Source organism: Crinia signifera, chromosome 8, assembly GCF_055691185.1.
Source record: "Crinia signifera chromosome 8, ASM5569118v1, whole genome shotgun sequence".
Taxonomy (NCBI): domain Eukaryota; kingdom Metazoa; phylum Chordata; class Amphibia; order Anura; family Myobatrachidae; genus Crinia; species Crinia signifera.
The window spans coordinates 155,546,010-155,562,996 of NC_139224.1; the positions used below are offsets into that span (position 1 = coordinate 155,546,010).

Below are 16,987 nucleotides of genomic sequence, written 5' to 3' on the forward strand. Positions count from 1 at the left end.
CGTCCTTTTTTGTGCACAAGACGCACGTGTGCCACACCCGCTAACCCTGTGTCCACAGCCGCAGAGTATCTGGGACGCTCGTGCGTTCAACTAACATGGAGCGCCTCTCTGCCAGGGTTGGGGATCTGGCGGTTCCCAGCGCTGTATGTGAAGCGCGTCCTACGATGCTGTTCCAGCATCTGCCAGCGCACCCGACCCTGTGGACTCCGGCAGCTTTACTCGTTACTTGCTACGCTGCCTTACTACGACTACGCTGGCTGACACGGGCAGGTATTCAATGCTGTGGGCGAGTGGTGACAGCGAGCAGAGCTTCCTGCTCGCTGTCACCACTCACCCTGACAGTATTCAACGCAGCCCCCGCATACGCCAATTTCCCCTCGCTCCATTTTTTGAGCGAGGGGGAATTGGCGTATGCGGCTCCTGAACCAGCGAGACTCACGGCTAAATACAGCGAGTTTCCTGCATTAGCCGCGGGTCTCGCTGTTTTGGGGAATTCTCGCCGACGGCGAGGATTTCCCTAGAATATTGAATAGAGCGAGCGGCCGGCGCGGTGGTTAAACAGCGAGGATCGCTGGTTTTCTGCAATCCTCGCTGTTTAACCCCCTCGCTGGCCGCTCGCCGCGGCATTGAATACACCCCTTTGACTACGTAGCTCTGACTATGTAGCGCGCCCATGCACCGTGATAATACACAAGTACCACATCATTGGCCCCAGTCTGCCTCGCAGAGGTCACGGCTGAATTCTGGATGTGTACACATCGGGGATTATTCTGCTTCACTCGCAAAGGCAAATTCACTCTCTAATGGACAAAACCATGTGCACTGCAGGTGGAGCTGATGTAACATGTGCAGAGAAAGTTAGATTTGGGTGAGGTATTTCGTTTCTGTGCAGGGAAAATACTGGCTGCTTTATTTATACACTGCAATATAGATCTCACTTTGAAATTCACCCCCACCCAAATCTAACTCTCTACACATGTTCCATCAGCCCCACCTGCAGTGCACATGGTTTTGTCCATTAGAGAGTGAATTTACCTTTGTGAATGAACCAAAATAACCCCCACAGCCCGGCTGATAGAGAGCGTTTACCCGATCAGCCGGGGATCGAACACGTGTGTACCCACCACTACCCAGCTTCAGCATCAGCAACAAACGACGAGCGGCAGTGCTTTTGCTACCCGTGACGTCACAACGACCCACCTCTCGCGAGATCTGCGAGTTAACAAACCGTCCCGAGAGCCTTTGCGTTTCCTCTTTCCTGCCAGCGCCGGAGAATGGGTATGTCATGGCGGCTCTCTGTGTGTCCGGGGCTAAGCCGTAATCCGTCTCCATCTGCACGCTCTCGGGCTGTGGGGTAACGCTCATCGCGGTGGGGAGGTCAGCGTGGACCCGGAGGCTCCCTGCCGGGGTGTATCGATGTGAGATTGCCCCGCTGAGTGCGGCGTTCCGGGGGCCATGGAGTCCGGGAGTGCAGGCCCCTATGCGCTGCCCTAGAGGCCGCTGTGCTTGGCACTGGGAGTCTCGGCGCAGGACCTGTGGCTGCACAGCGGCCTCTATGGCCGTGTCCTTCTGGGCTCCATGGTCACACCACGCCGCAGCCTTACTCTGTGCCAGGCTCATGTCCGCTACACTGTGATGTTCTGTAGATGGGGAGACGGACCTAATACATGCTCTATTGAGACCTCTTCGCCAAACACCACACTCTTCCATACATCCAGGTACCCCACAAGCACTACCTGTTCCCCTTGTTGTTAGAACTAGGTGTTTGTTCCTGCATTTTTGGGACCCTGCTGGAGTGCTTTACATCTGACATCCAGAGATCCTCTGTCCCTGTAGGCACCCCTTGTTCCCTGGCATCCAGAGATCCTTTGCCCCTGCACCCTAGAGGTATCTGTCACTCCACAAAAGTACGTCTGCCCTGGCACATCTAGGGAACACTATGCTTCCCCATATCCAGTGCTGCTCTCCTCACACATCTCAAAGGATTCTGTTCCTGCAAATCATGGGGTCTTGCAGGCACCCATGCTGTCTACATTCATAGACCCTGCGGACACCCTTTATATAACTTCCAAAACGTCCTCCCCTCAACATCCAAAGACCCTGCAGGCAATCTCTGGCCAGTAACCTCCAGAAACTTACTGTCCCCACATATCCAGGGACACTGTACTCATGCACTATCACTTCAAATCCAGAAACCTGCTTTGGCACAATTGGGGACCCCCATTATGATCTAGCCCCCTGGCAATATTGCTGAGTGGCAGTTTACCTTCCAGACCCTTGTTTTGTGCAGTTTATGGATGCACTCTGCATTCAGTCTGATAACCTGCCTTCTGTGCTGCTTTGCTCATCTATATATTATTCCTGTCGCACAGGTATCTCACGGGACAACTGGCACAAGCGCCGCAAGACCGGCGGTAAAAGGAAGCCCTACCATAAGAAGCGAAAGTATGAATTGGGGCGTCCAGCAGCCAACACCAAGGTAGGAACTGTTTGTGGCCCATATGGTGTACTTAAACAGTCAGTTTAGCCAAGGGGTTCTCAAAATCTGTCGCCAGGACCCCACACAGTTGACGTTATCCAGGTCACCCAGCAGGTGCATTCATTACTCACTGCCACATTTTGAGTGCCACAGGTGGAGCTAATTCTTCACTTGATTCTGAGGAGACCTGCAAAACATGCACTGCGTGGGGGTCCTGAGGACAGAGTTTGAGAACCTGTGGTTTAGTTTATGGGCTTTTGAGAAGGTTCTGGTATGTACTGTATATAGGGACACTAATATGTTCCTCATCGTTGCTATTTGGTGTAACCATTTGCTGCAACATACGTGATGAATTGATACCCTTAGGCCAGCATTGGAGACCGTCTTGGTTCTTTCATCTTGCTGGCCAGTGATAGGACTGTCATAGTTACTCTGACATGTTGCCTCTGATATGACTGGGAGAGTGTTTTGTTGGGTGTTTGATAGTAAAAGCGGTTTTGTTTATCTCAGATCGGTCCACGCCGTATCCACACGGTGAGAGTCCGCGGTGGAAACAAGAAATACCGTGCTCTGAGGTTGGATATTGGAAACTTCTCCTGGGGATCAGAGTGTAAGTGGTCTATGTTCTTCTATGTCACTTATATGGCGGAAGCTTTATAATGGTTCACATGGTTCACGTATTCTCATGTGTCTGTTACCTGTAGCGTGCGTGATGAGAACATTGACCTTATGTGAGGATTGTGCGGTCATTCTGACCTGTGTTCCTCACTGTGATAGGATCAGTCATAGTTACACTGACCGCGCTGCCGTCTGTCTCTTTGCCACCTTGCACCAATCAGCTGTCTGGAGCTAATGTCTTGTGTGATCTCTCCAGGTTGTACTCGTAAGACCAGAATCATTGATGTGGTATACAACGCATCCAACAATGAGCTGGTCAGAACCAAGACTCTGGTGAAGAACTGCATTCTTCTGGTTGACAGCACCCCCTACAGACAGTGGTATGAAGCTCACTACGCCACACCACTTGGACGCAAGAAGGGAGCCAAGCTGGTACGTATGGTGGAATGAGTGTGGCGGAGTGTTGGCATCCTGCTCCGCTAATATGTATCTTCCAGTGATGATAACATGTCCAGTTCTGCTACTGAAGGACAGCGATGATCACTTTTATATCTGAGGAAGACTGATGTGTTCTTGTGTAATACTTGTATCACATTTGTTGAGCGGTGAATGGTGGTCATAACAGAATGCTGGGATGGAGGCTGCAGTAACTTAGCTTTTTGTATGATTGGTAACTGGTCATAGCTTATGCAGAGCAGTATTGGCATCACTGACGTGTCACGTTGTCCGTGTGTAAGCCCAGCATAATACTACAGTGATCTTGTTCATCACATCACTATATATTTCCTTCCCAGTGTGGCTTGCGTGTGAAGTCTGTCCTGGGTTATGGCACAGAAAAGCAGCGTGATAGGTTTCACTATATAGTTGGATTTACATGATGCCGTGAATCTAGCTAGCAGACAATACTGTGCGCTTGGTGGGTACAGTAGTGTAACACCCTGCTCAGCTACTGAACCTTGGGCAGGGTGAGTTGTCTGCCAGTAGATGTGGACACATTTCTTGTATCCAGGGTTGATTTCTAAAGCTAGGTATAGACCTGTCACTATCGTCCATGAACGATATGGTTAACTTTCTCTGGAACTCCCTGAGCAAACGATATAGGGGGCATTCAAACATGGTCGCTGCTGTGCGAATTTGCAAGGAGACAGATTATAGAATGACTGCGCATCTGTATGGATCAGCGATTCCTGCGTCTAATCTCAAGCAGCTTGCAAGTTGATAGGGCACTGCAATTTTTGGGTGTCACCCAAGCAGTGTTCTGGGCAGTGTCTGGGGAGAAAAAGTAGGCGTGCCCAGGCGTCTGCAGGTAAGGTCTGTGACGTCCAATCCAGACTCAATCAGCCTATTTCCATTGCACAGGTTGGGTAGTAGTGTTCCTTCTAGGAACCGGGGCAGGCAGGGCGCCGCTGCACGGGGGCATCGTCAAGGGGGCGGACCGGGCCGCTGACGTCACAAAAGGGGCGTGCCCAGGCCACATCGTGACGAAAATGGGCGGGCCCGGCTGGCATTGTCATTGAAAAGGGCGGGCCTGGCCGCACCGAAGGCTCTCCACTGCCAGGGAAGCGCCGGGCACCACTATATACTGAGTTTAGACATCATGCAAAATAACAATTTAGCACCCCCTTCATTTAAACTATAAATTTATTCCTGATTAATTCACCTTGGATTATTTGCAGTTTTTCTTCCTTACATTATCTTACTGCATATTACTTTACTGTCCCATTACCTCTAATTTCCATTAAATTAGAGGTACCCCGATATCACACTAAGAGTAGGAGACAGGCTATTTTAGCGGGGCGCTGCCAGAGGGGCGGGGCGCATTTTGCCCTTTAAAAATCGGGCAGGGTGCAGCGCCTCGCTAAAACAGCCTAGCGGGAACACTAGGGTATGGTCTGGGTTACCACAGACTGCACACAGGAAAAATGGTTCAATCTTGCGTCGTTAATGAGACCATTCGTAGTGACTAGGATTAAATTATTCCGTGGTCGGAACTGTGTGGTGATTTCCAATAGAGGGGAATGTTACACCTTGCACGGATCTGTTGCACTTATATTGCTTGTCTATGAAACAGAAACACTATATTATATGGCTTCAGCAATCCATAGACTGTACCGCTCCATTGTAGCAAGTCTGTTAAGGCCCATACACACTAGAAGATTTTCATTTCAAAAGACTTTGCCAAAATCTCTGACAGATATATCTATCACCAAAGTAGTGCGTACACACTGAGCTATTTTCCCAAAGAGCAAGAGATTTTCAGGAGGCGAAAGACTTTGCTGAAAATCTTTCATATAAAAGAGTATTTACATAATGGGCGGGGTTTGTATTCCAGGGGTGGGAGCAGCGGCCATTTTATTCAGTGCAATTCTGTTCTTAGGGCCTGATTCAGAACTGATCGCTGGGCTGTGTGTATTCAGAGCCCAGCGACCGAGTAAACTCCACCCCAACCGACCAAAATCCCGCCCATGTGCACGGCTGCGATTTCATTTGCAGCTGTGGGGGAACGTAGGGAGAAATCCATTTACCTGCCATACCGCCATAACAAAAAATACATTGAGGGGGTGCAGTGGCGCCAGTACTTTAAACATTACCGACCTGTGCCAGCAATGTATACGTTACCGTTCAGAGATGTAGCTAGGGGACATGGTGCCCAGGAGCAATGGTACATTTTGGCGCCCCCCTCCCCCTAGTCACACAAGATGCCCATTATAGAATTTACCACACAATCTGTAATGCCCGTTACAGATTATGCCACACATCGTTATACTTCAGGGTAACACTATACACGCAATTGCATAATTATAAATTTTACAACCCCCCCCCCCCCATGGATTTTAATGCCACTTACACATAATGCCCCCTGTAGTGCTACTAATGCACCCTGATGTGCCTCTTACCTACATGCTCGTTGCCAGGGGTTCCATGCTCCTTGCCATAGGGGTTACATGCTTGTTTCCAGATGTTCCATGCACATAGCCATGGGATTACATGTTCATTGCCCAGGGGGATTTAAATGTTTTATTGCTCGCCCGTCCACCGCGGCGACACAGTCTCTGACAGCGGATCAGTGGGCAGCGAGAGTGGTGACCTGAGCTCTGCTGGTGCTAGTAATGTATGCATTGCTGGCCTGTGCCAGCAATGTATACATTACTGGCTTGTAAAGGAATGTGCATTGGTGGGCATTGGTGCCAATAATGTATGCATCGCTGGCCTGTGCCAGCGATGCATACATTACTGGCTTATAAAGAAATGTATATTGGTTGGCAGTGGTACCAGTAATATATACATTGCTGGCCTGTGCCAGCAATGTATATATTACTGGCTTATTGGTAAATAACACATTGGTGGGCAGTGTAAAAACTCACTGAACCTACTGTCAGATGCAAGGGGAGGGAGCAGGCAGGCAGCTGAGCCTACATTGGTGGGCAGTGTAATGCCCCACTGCTCCTACTGATGCGGTGTGTGGGCGGGCAGGCAGCTGGGAGCACATTGGTGCTCCTACTGATGCGGCAGGGGAGCAGCCAGTCAGCCTGTAGTGTGTATCGTGCTGCTCCGTTTGTAGCAGAGGGGGGGCGGGCGGACAGCCGGTGACATGTAATGTGCTCCCTTCGTGTGGAGCAGGGGGAGGGCGGAGCACGGGGAGGGAGGTGGGCGGACCGCCGGGACACACAAGTAGTGTGCTCCGTATGGAGCAGGGAGAGGGGTGAAGGCGGGCAGCAGGGACATATAGATAAGGGGGAGGGAGGAGGGCGGACCGCGGCGACGCAAGTAGTGTGCTCCGTATGGAGCAGGGAGAGGGGTGAAGGCTGGCAGCAGGAACATATAGATAAGGGGGAGGGAGGAGGGCGGGCTGACAATGGCTCAACTTCCAGCCATCGTCGCCCCGCGCCGTACACACTGAGCGATGATGGTTGAAAAAGGAACCATCATCGCAAAACATGCTGGTAAAACCAGCAGATGAACCACCTGGCTAGCGATGATGCGGGAGCGCGCATCATCGCTAGTCGGGCATCGCTGGCTCATACACACATGCAGACTTTCAGCTGAAAATCACTCAAAACGGCTGTTTTGAGCGATTTTCAGCTGAAAATCGGCAAGTGTGTATGGGCCTTTAGTCTTTGGCTTGTATTTATATTGTACTGGTATATCACAGGGGTGTACTGGTGTATCACAGGGGTCTGGATCTGCTACCAGTATAAAGCTGAGTACACACAAAGATTTATCTGTCTGGTGGGAACAAAAATCTGGAAGGAGCAAATTACAATCAACATTCGCTCCCAAATGCTGACAAACTGATAATTGCTTGGAAAAATGTATATCGGATTGATTTAAATAGTTTTCCTGATTGACCATTGTCTATTTTCCCTGTGTTTGGGAGCAAATTTTTGATGGTCTCTTGCTCCCATATATTTTCAGGTTTTTGTTCCCACCAGATTGAACGGCTGTGTAGGTGTGTATCCAGCTTGAGAGCCACACCTGTTACCTCTGCATTACATCAGCACAGTTAAGCGATGAGGTTATTTGAGACACATCTGTGTCCCATCAATGTACGATGGTTCCTTGCCGGATGTGTTTTGGCGGGTTTGTAACAATACGCCAGCAAATCTGGTTTTTGCTTTTAGCCCAATACTGCAGTTTGTGTGTAACGATCTGTTTCTTATTGGATGCACAAATGGCACTGCCCGTAGCCGAGATGGGGCTGGTGTAGGTCGCTTGACAGCACCCAGGATCACGTAATATCTGATCCTATTGCAGGGATCTCTACAATACGCTCATCTGGGTGCCAGGGGGAATATGCGGTCAGTGCTGACCACACTGCTCTGGCAGTAGTGCGGTCTGTAGACCATAGGCTACAAAGGCTTACCCCATTTCAGAATGGAGGTAGCCCAGGGACCCATTGCGATGCTGCCTGGTGTAGATACATTGGCCCCTACAGCCTTACACTCTAATACAGTGATTTTCAACCTCTTTACCTTGCGGCACACTACATAAGATTTTAAAATTGCCAAGGCACACCATGAGATCCCCGCAGGGCAAAACACATTGGTCCCCACAGGTAACAAAAATCAAATACATTGCTCTTTACTTGAAAAGAAGAGACCAGTAGCAGTTGAACTGGTGGTGGCTGTAAACTGGTTTGGGCATCTCTAGATCTGGGGGCACACTCGAGAACAGCTCAAGGCACACTAGTGTGCCACGGCACAGTGGTTGAAAAACGCTGCTCTAATACATGTTGTGTATAATGGCTGCATGTACAGCTGACCAGCTTCCCTACGCTGACTCCTGCAAAGATTGGAACAGGTAGAGAACATGAATGTGTACTGAGGATTGTTCGGCAAAATTCGCTGTGTGTGTATAACTTGGTGATTTCTATCCATAAACAAAGTAACATCCAATCATTCACTTACAATGGCTCCCCTTTTATCTTCCCATTTCCATCAGACCCCTGAGGAGGAAGAAATCCTGAACAAGAAAAGATCTAAGAAAACCCAGAAGAAATACGATGAGCGTAAAAAGAGTGCAAAGATCAGCCCTCTGCTGGAGGAACAGTTCCAACAGGGGAAGCTGCTCGGTGAGTGCAGTGTGTTCTACAGTCATGTGACCAGGGCATTTAGTGTATTGCACAAATCTGCATGCTCTTCTGTGCTGTGTAGCATAATAGATGCCCTTCACTACTACCTAATCATCGTGAGTGAAAAGGGACCACAAAAGAATGTATTTGCCTTTTTATAGATACTAGTAATTTCAGAGCTACTATAATCTGTGGTCCCCTTCTGACTGGTCCTTTCTGCCCTGCTATACTTTCCTTGTTCTGGGTTATGCTTTGGTTGCCTGTGCCAAGGAACATACTGGTTTGTCTTTGTTTACAAGATCTTGCCTGGCATTGCCCCATCTAACGTGGGCAGTGACCGTGCACTACCAAGTGTCTCCTTAGTCTGTACTGTGACTATGGGGCCTCATTCAGTGCTAGAGTGATTCCCTTCTTGCAGAAAGGCCAGGATGTGCTGTGTCCTGCCCCTTCCGATGGTTGGGTACACCCCTAGCTGGGCAACTACTGTGCATTGTGGGAATGTCTACATGGTCAAAGTATTTACTGGTAGTCTGTGGTGTGGCTTTCCAGCTGTAGTCAAACTACACATACCAGCATGCCTGGACAGTTTGCCTATTAAGGAATACTAAAGCTGGCAGGGCATGCTGGGATGTGTAGTTTCATAGCGGCTGCAGAGGGACAGTTTGGCCAGAGATGGGATAGCTCTATTATCTTGTACTTTGTCACCAGGGCAGGTGCTGATGCATTGTCTCTGTGCTGCTGGGCACAGAATGCGTTGGTTATAGGTGGCGTCCTAATATCCTGATCATGTTACATGGCTTAATAAGATGTTAATATAATTGTGTACCAGCCACTGATGAGGATTACTTCCAGGGCATATAGTGACTATTACTGTATCGTAGTAAATGTTGGTTACTGCATCTAATGGTCCTTTGTTATTACAGCCTGCATAGCATCCAGACCAGGCCAGTGCGGCAGAGCTGACGGATATATCCTGGAGGGCAAGGAGTTGGAATTCTACTTGAGGAAAATAAAGGCCAAGAAAGGCAAATAAACGCGTCCCCACAACCGGTTCACTTCTTGAAATAAAGAAAATTTAACATAATGACCTGGTTTGTGTCCTCATTTACAAGAGCGTACCTGGTATTGCCCCATCTAATGGTGGCCGTTATTTCATTCTGGTCTGTGACCGTGCACTGCCAAGTGTCTACCTAGTCTGTACTGTGACTAGGGGGGCCCTCATTTAGTGCTAGAGTGAGTCCCTTCTTGCAGAAAGGCCAGGATGTGCTGTGTCCTGCCCCTTCCGATGGTTGGGTACACCCCTAGCTGGGTAACCACTGTGGAAATCAGACTGTATAGGCAGAATAATTACTGGTGACTATTTGCAATGTTTCCTTAAGAATTTCTAGCTGGTCATTTGCTGAGCCACACTGGTGTTTTTTCTGTGTGAAAAGTGAACCCGGCATGAAACTCCTGGGTTTTACAAAACTAACAAAAACCAGGGTTAAAGACCTGGTTTGACCCTGTCACCCAAGAAAAGGACCAGTGTTGAACTGCAATTTATCAGGTAGAAATGTTTGACCTGGTAATTTGCTTTTCGGTGTTATGGGGCCTACACACCTGTGCGACTCTTGGGTATCCTTACTGACCTGGCGATTAATATCCAGCATACTGGGTATTTAATCTGTAACCACCGGGCAGGGCCAGTGGTCTCTGCGCAGAACAGTGGCCCTGACAGATCGCACAGCCCTCAGAATGCTCAGCATTGTAGCTGCGTGTGTAGGCCCCTTAACAGTCCAGGTTATAAAGTTAATCATGCTTGAGCCAAGTTGGCCAAACTATCACCTCAGTCAATTTGATATCTGGATTATCATGGCGAAGTTTGGGGATCTATGGCAATGTTTGTATGTTAATGTTCAGAGGAAGGATCTCAAAAGTTTTCTCCAATTCCCACATATACACAGATTCCACTGAAAATAGTTGATGTGGCTTCTCTTGAATCTGAAGGTGCCCATACACTGCTGTGATGTCTCGCAGCAGTGTACGGACACCCGATACTCTGCGAGCCAGCGCATGTGATCCGTCACAACTTGGGACAGATAGAATGTATCCCTGCTACCCACCCCACTTGCTGTTAGGAGGGAGGTTGAGTGGTTGGACTGCCAGCAGGTCCAATGCTCATTGGACCTGAGGGGACATCAACCTGGGCTGATTTGACGGCCCGATACATAGGTATCGGCTCAGTGTATGGGGTCATTGAGCCTTATGAAGATTATAGATAATCCTTAATTGTCCTGTCACTATACCTAGTCTCTTGCTGTGAAGTTAGCCCCTCCTATTTTAAAGTGACAAATCCCAGCGTGCTCTTCATTTGATACTGTTTGTGCTCATGATGGTTGGTTTAAGCCATGTAAAACACCTAACCCTGCCTAAACTAATGAATACCATGTGCAAATTGTAAGCTGATGTGCTGGCATCTGAATGGAGCAATAATCGAATAGCTTTATTGGGTGGCACCTGCTGCAGTATTACCAAATGGATCCCCCTCTATCTTGTGTCCACTTGTTCTGTATGAGAGCATTTTCATGTGTTGATTTATCTAGGATACACCTGATATAGGAAATAAAATGCATATATCTATGAAGATAAAGGTTATATATTATGACATTTAATAATGAATAAAAGTAAAACAGTTGGTTAAGTATTTAAGTCTCTTTGCTTCAGTTTTCACTTATATTATGCAATTCTTAAACCGGCAAAATCTAAGTTATATGAAAGTTGTAGATCAGAATGTGTGATCCCCAAGCAGGGAATATTTGTGCTATTGTTTCTCATTACAGTATCCTTATTCCTCATGTACCTCCCCTGAAGCTGGATACACACTATACGATTCTTGCCAATCTGGCTGGTTGGAACAGAAATCTTATATCTGGGAACAAATTACAATCAACCATTTGTTCTCAATCTGGTAATGTATAGGAGTATATAACAATCAGCCATTCACTCCCAAATGCTGGAATACTGATTGCTTTAAACAAATTGTCTGAGTTAACATATTTATCTGAATTGTTTTTATTTAAATTCCGAGGTTTGGGAGCAAATGGTTGACTGTCATTTGTTCCTATACATTGCCAGACTTTTTAATTCAGACCTAACATAAATCTTTGTTTTACCCAACATAATACATAAGAGTGTTGATTTCCCCACAGACGTGTCTTTCTTCCTCACTTATTTAATATCAGAATTAAGGATGAAATTGGACACACGCTAAGATTCTTTCCAATCTGACTGGTTGGAATGGTTGTTTCTTTCCATATTTATTTAATTTTTTTTTTTTTTAAATATATTTGGTTTTCTTCGCAATAAAAATATATTTAAAAAAAAAAAAAAATATATTTGGTTTTCCAGTAATACAAATTTGCAACAACCATTGGGTAAATCATGAAAGTCCCATTTTTCATCTTTCTCCTTCGGGTTGTATGGGCCCCACGGTGACATCAGTTTTTTTGTTGGTGCTAGCAGGAAGCTGGTGCACCATTATTGTCAGCAGGGATTGCCTCAGGCAGTCCCATAAGCTTTTTCTATTTTTATGATCAACTTAATCTTTAGGTGTGTACGCAGCCTACTACGTAGATATTGCAGCACATGAAGAGAAATTGGCACCTAAATGTTTACTGGAGTTGCATCGATAGTTAATTTGAATACATTCATCTCAGCTGTATACAAACTTTGTAGGGTTACTATAGTGTCAGCATAAAGTGCAATTGTTCTACACTCTATGTTAAGGTGGGGTGTAGATGTTCTCTATGGGCTAGTAGTGGTGGGTTGGTGGTAAGGATTAATCTGCAGCCCCGATCCCTTGGTTGTGGCATCTGGTTGTACACCATACCCTACCAGTAATATTACAGTTAGTGGGCAATGAACACCTTTCTTGTGGACAAGTACAGTACATTTATTGGAGTTCAGGGGTGGGTATTTCACCCAACCTGTCTTCCAATAATTCAAGGGTACCTGCATTTAAAAGAGGTGTGTCCCATCTTTCAAATTGAGTCCCTTGTTACTTATTGTCTGCTGCTCAGCAGACGGTATTATATGATATATATATATAATATGGTTTCCATATATATGGACCAACGGGCATATGCCCGATAACACGAGGTACACGTTTTGTTTTTTTAAAGTGCGGTCCCCTTTTTTAAAATATTGTGGTCATATTATACTTCCTGTCTGTTGATCATAAGACAACATTATCCTGTACAAACACATTTCTGTAATTGTCCGGTACATGGGGGGCACACTTCAAATGAACGTGGTAATACCGGTAGTGATTGATACCTATGAATTAGATTCTCGGGTATTGGAAAGACTGATAAATATGCTACTCTAGTCCTCCGGTATATCGAATACACTACTGAATGTTACAGGCCTTAAGAGTAGATGGATCTTAATGAGACTCCTTAGGTATTGGAAAATGGTAATGAATGGGACATTCCGCAGGTATTGGGGGATTTTAATCAATGGGACACTCCTCAGGTATTGGGGGATGGTAAGAAATGGGGCACTTCTCAGATATGGGGGAGTTGTAATGCATGGGGCACTCAGGTATTGGAACGGTAATGAATTGGACACTCCTCAGGCGTTGGGGGATGTTAATGAATGGGACACTCCTTGGGTATGGGGGAATGGTAATGAATGGGGCATTCCTCGGGTATTGGGGGATGGTAATGAATGGGACACTCCTCAGGTATTGGGGGATGGTAATGAATGGGACACTGCAGGTTTGGGGGAATGGTAATGAATGGGACACTCCTCAGATATTGAGGGATGCTAATGAATGGGACACTCCTCAGATATGAAGGAATGGTAATGAATGGGACACTCCTCGGGTATTGAGGGATGCTAACGAATGGGGCACTCTTCAGGTATGGGGGAATGGGACACTCCTCAGATATGGGGGAATGGTAATGAATGGGACACTCCTCAGGTATTGGGGGATGGTAATGAATGGGACACTCCTCAGGTATTGGGGGATGGTAATGAATGGGACACTCCTCAGATATGGGGGGATGGTAATGAATGGGACACTCCTCAGGTATTGGGGGATGTTAATGAATGGGGCACTCCTCAGGTATTGGGGGATGTTAATGAATGGGACACTCCACAGGTATTGGGGGATGGTAATGAATGGAACACTCCTCAGGTATTGGGGGATGGTAATGAATGGGGCACTCAGGTATTGAGGGATGCTAAAGAATGGGGCACTCTTCAGGTATTGGGGGATGGTAATGAATGGGACACTCCTCAGATATGGGGGGATGGTAATGAATGGGGCACTCCTCAGGTATTGGGGGGATGGTAATGAATGGGACACTTCTCGGGTATTGGGGGATGGTAATGAATGGGACACTCCTCAGGTATTGGGGGGATGGTAATGAATGGGACACTCCTCAGGTATTGGGGGGATGGTAATGAATGGAACACTTCTCGGGTATTGGGGGATGGTAATGAATGGGACACTCCTCAGGTATTGGGGGGATGGTAATGAATGGGACACTCCTCAGGTATTGGGGGATGGTAATGAATGGGACACTCCTCAGATATGGGGGAATGGTAATGAATGGGGCACTCCTCAGGTATTGGGGGGATGGTAATGAATGGGACACTCCTCAGGTATTGGGGGATGGTAATGAATGGGACACTCCTCAGGTATTGGGGGATGGTAATGAATGGGACACTCCTCAGATATGGGGGAATGGTAAGCCATCACTGCTCTATAATGAGAGGTCATCAGTGTATGTTTTGTGTCCAGACCGCTCAGCATTGACACATATAAAACAAAAGTATGAAGCGCTGTCTGTGTCAAATAGTTTTGCTAAACAAAGAAATTGTAGGAACTCCCCCCAAAAAAGGTTTTATTATACCAAAAACGACAATAAAATATTTATTCGTCTCCTCTTGGTGAGGCAACACTTATACAAAAGAGTAAAAAAATACATGAAACAGCAACAGTAAGTTGTAACAATAAATTGGTATTAGAACAATAATTCAGCACACAAGCATTTTCTACAACATCTGTATCCTGTAGGAGGCTCAATTGTATGTAGAATTATTCAGGTAAACTAATTCTATGTCTGTTATTTCTCATATTCATCAGCCACCATAGGATTTGTTATACTTCATTGGGATATAGCAAACTGCAATTAATGTCACTTAATAGTTGGTAAGGTGACAAAAAAGAGAGAAAACTCTTCTGTTGTTAATCGTTTGTCAAACACTTGGAATAGATTAATTCAGATGTATGCACAGTCAATAAAGTTTAATTCCTTAACTTTAGAGTGTAATTAATGTAGTCTTCAATATTGGACTGCTGGACATATATAGATTTTGTATGTGACAACTGACACAAAGCATAGTTACCACGCTATCTAGACTAGGACTCATGTCTGGGCGCGATACTTCTGCCCACTGGTGTCCGGGGCCACAGCACTGCACACTGCAGTCTCCCCCGCCGCCGAGAGCATTGACCCCTTCTATCTGTCTCAAAATACTCTGCTCCTGGTTGTGCTACTCAATTTACAATTGGAGTGCCTGTGATTGGTGGCCAGGGTGTTTTATTACTGTAATCATACATTACAGGGCATATTCAGTCGGGATTCCGACCGTCATTCCTCCGACGTTGGAATCCCGACTGCTCCCTCGTGGTGGTCCACGACCCCCATAGAGGGAGAATAAAATAGGTGGCGAGTGCAGCTCGCCACCGTGCCCGCAGCGTGGCGAGCCCGGAAAGGGCTTCATTGCGCTCCCCATGCTGTGCAGTCGGGATTCCGACGTTTGACTAATGACTGTCGGAATCCCGACTGTCGGGATAATATACCACACCCATTCAGTCAGCTATGGGGATACTGCCACAAAGAAAAGCCTCATAGGAAATATTCATGCATATGGCAATAATAAACTTTGCAATGCATGTGATGAGTGGGGAGTTGAATAAAGGTGCCCATACACTGGTGCGATATGGCATTTTTCATGAGGTTGTTGCTGTGACGGATCTCATGAAAACTGCCACATTGCAGATGGTTTCTGTGCGTGTGCGATGCCAGGTGTGCTCCCCTGCACCTCGCATCTCAATCGCAGATCTCACTGGCTGCCCTTAATATTTCTGAGCTCGCCGCGCTTCGGGTTGGCGTTTATAGTGGAGGTAGCGTTAACAATGGGGGTGCATTTAACATATTAATCACCCATCAGGGTGGCTGTACAATTAAAAATCGGGTCTGATCGCATCGCATGCGATCGGGTCAATACGATGGCATAAGATGAAAATCGTGGGTGCCGTGCTAGGAAACAAGTAGCCTTTTTTCTAATTACGGCTGCTGTGAGAGTGTTAACCCATAGCTCTGGCACTGAGTTTGTGGGAGCGATAATGATGCACAGGGATGGCCAATGATCATTGACAGTCATCCATTGTATGAACGTGGCACTGACTTCTAACCTTTGGGGGGACAATAATAAATGTGACACACCTCACGCATTGGCTTGGGGGGCAGTAATCAGTGTAACGCTCTTGAGAGGATGCTATGAATAATATAACACCTATAAAGGGATTGGGGGACAGTAATGGCAGAGACATCTCAGCTACGACTACCACCATTTATTGGTGTCTAATAAGTAATAAATACATTACATATATATGTGGGTTTACATTTAAGTCTTCGAGAAAATGGCGGCCGCCATCCCCGTCATACCGGACACTTTATTTTCGTGGTCTCGCAGTGGGCGTATCTCACGAGATTTGCCTCCTATATAAGCCTCCGTTCGGCGCTTCTCTGTCTCTTTCTTCCGCCGCGTTGCATGGCTTGGTGGATGTGCGAGCGGAGTCCGGGGAGAGGACACGTGGTATCTCCAGGTGAGTAATGCTCGGCCTGCCCCCCGCTTCCCTGCAGCCTCCGGTGCGAGTGATGATTTGCTGTGATCCGCAGTCACCGTGTGGAAACAACCTTGGAGAACTGAGCACCGCAGCTCCTCCCGCCCGCTGCCGGCGCTCTCCCGGGCCTGTACTAACTTCTGTCCTGTCTTCCAGGTATCTGACCGACGCCGCCATGTGAGCGAAGAGGAGACCCGCAGCGTGTCCGGCTTATCCTGGTGAGTGCTCGAATGGGGCGTGGTGGTGACTTGTAAGTGGGTGATATGGGAATAAGCGCTGGGCCTGGTGTAAACTATATATAGCGAACGGTGGGGGAACTGCAGGAGTTGTGGATGGCCTTTAGGTCGACATGCATTGGGTTGACACATGATATAGGGAGGTTTTTTTTTTTTAATATAGTGGTGGGATAATAGTGTGC

The 16,987-nt window shown here is 47.1% G+C and overlaps 2 protein-coding genes and 5 non-coding genes across 9 annotated transcripts in view; all 7 read left to right on the forward strand.

Moving 5' to 3' along the window:
* Nucleotides 1-1,130: 1,130 nt before the first annotated feature.
* On the forward strand, nt 1,131-9,753 carry RPS8 (ribosomal protein S8). The gene is made up of 6 exons (XM_083157479.1): nt 1,131-1,278; nt 2,373-2,479; nt 2,990-3,089; nt 3,354-3,529; nt 8,540-8,669; nt 9,593-9,753. The coding sequence occupies exons 1-6, from the start codon at nt 1,275-1,277 to the stop codon at nt 9,700-9,702; spliced, it is 627 nt and encodes a 208-aa protein (XP_083013605.1). The 5' UTR covers nt 1,131-1,274; the 3' UTR covers nt 9,703-9,753.
* On the forward strand, nt 2,818-2,921 carry LOC146030082 (small nucleolar RNA SNORD46). The gene has a single exon (XR_014455594.1). It is a non-coding gene; the product is annotated as a small nucleolar RNA SNORD46 (small nucleolar RNA).
* On the forward strand, nt 3,183-3,283 carry LOC146030081 (small nucleolar RNA SNORD46). Its single transcript, XR_014455593.1, has one exon. It is a non-coding gene; the product is annotated as a small nucleolar RNA SNORD46 (small nucleolar RNA).
* On the forward strand, nt 3,588-3,658 carry LOC146030076 (small nucleolar RNA SNORD38). Its single transcript, XR_014455588.1, has one exon. It is a non-coding gene; the product is annotated as a small nucleolar RNA SNORD38 (small nucleolar RNA).
* On the forward strand, nt 9,009-9,137 carry LOC146030131 (small nucleolar RNA SNORA35). Its single transcript, XR_014455634.1, has one exon. It is a non-coding gene; the product is annotated as a small nucleolar RNA SNORA35 (small nucleolar RNA).
* Nucleotides 9,754-9,839: 86 nt separating the features above from the next.
* LOC146030132 (small nucleolar RNA SNORA35) lies at nt 9,840-9,970 on the forward strand. Its single transcript, XR_014455635.1, has one exon. It is a non-coding gene; the product is annotated as a small nucleolar RNA SNORA35 (small nucleolar RNA).
* A 2,111-nt stretch (nt 9,971-12,081) lies between these two features.
* Nucleotides 12,082-16,987, forward strand: part of LOC146026646 (E3 ubiquitin-protein ligase TRIM39-like) — a 65,572-nt gene continuing 60,666 nt past the window's right edge. For 2 of the 3 annotated variants that reach the window (XM_083157476.1, XM_083157477.1), the window contains exons 1-2: nt 12,082-16,551; nt 16,726-16,787. The gene's annotated coding sequence lies outside the window, so the exon portion shown is untranslated. The remainder of the gene's footprint in view (nt 16,552-16,725; nt 16,788-16,987) is intronic. The other variant, XR_014454511.1, reaches the window with a different exon arrangement.

Bases quoted from the DNA above. Each gene is read 5' to 3' on its own strand.
- RPS8 (XM_083157479.1), top strand. The intron at 2,480-2,989 runs GTAGGAACTGTT...TGTTTATCTCAG, and splicing joins GTCCAGCAGCCAACACCAAG to ATCGGTCCACGCCGTATCCA. The intron at 3,090-3,353 runs GTAAGTGGTCTA...TGATCTCTCCAG, and splicing joins CTTCTCCTGGGGATCAGAGT to GTTGTACTCGTAAGACCAGA.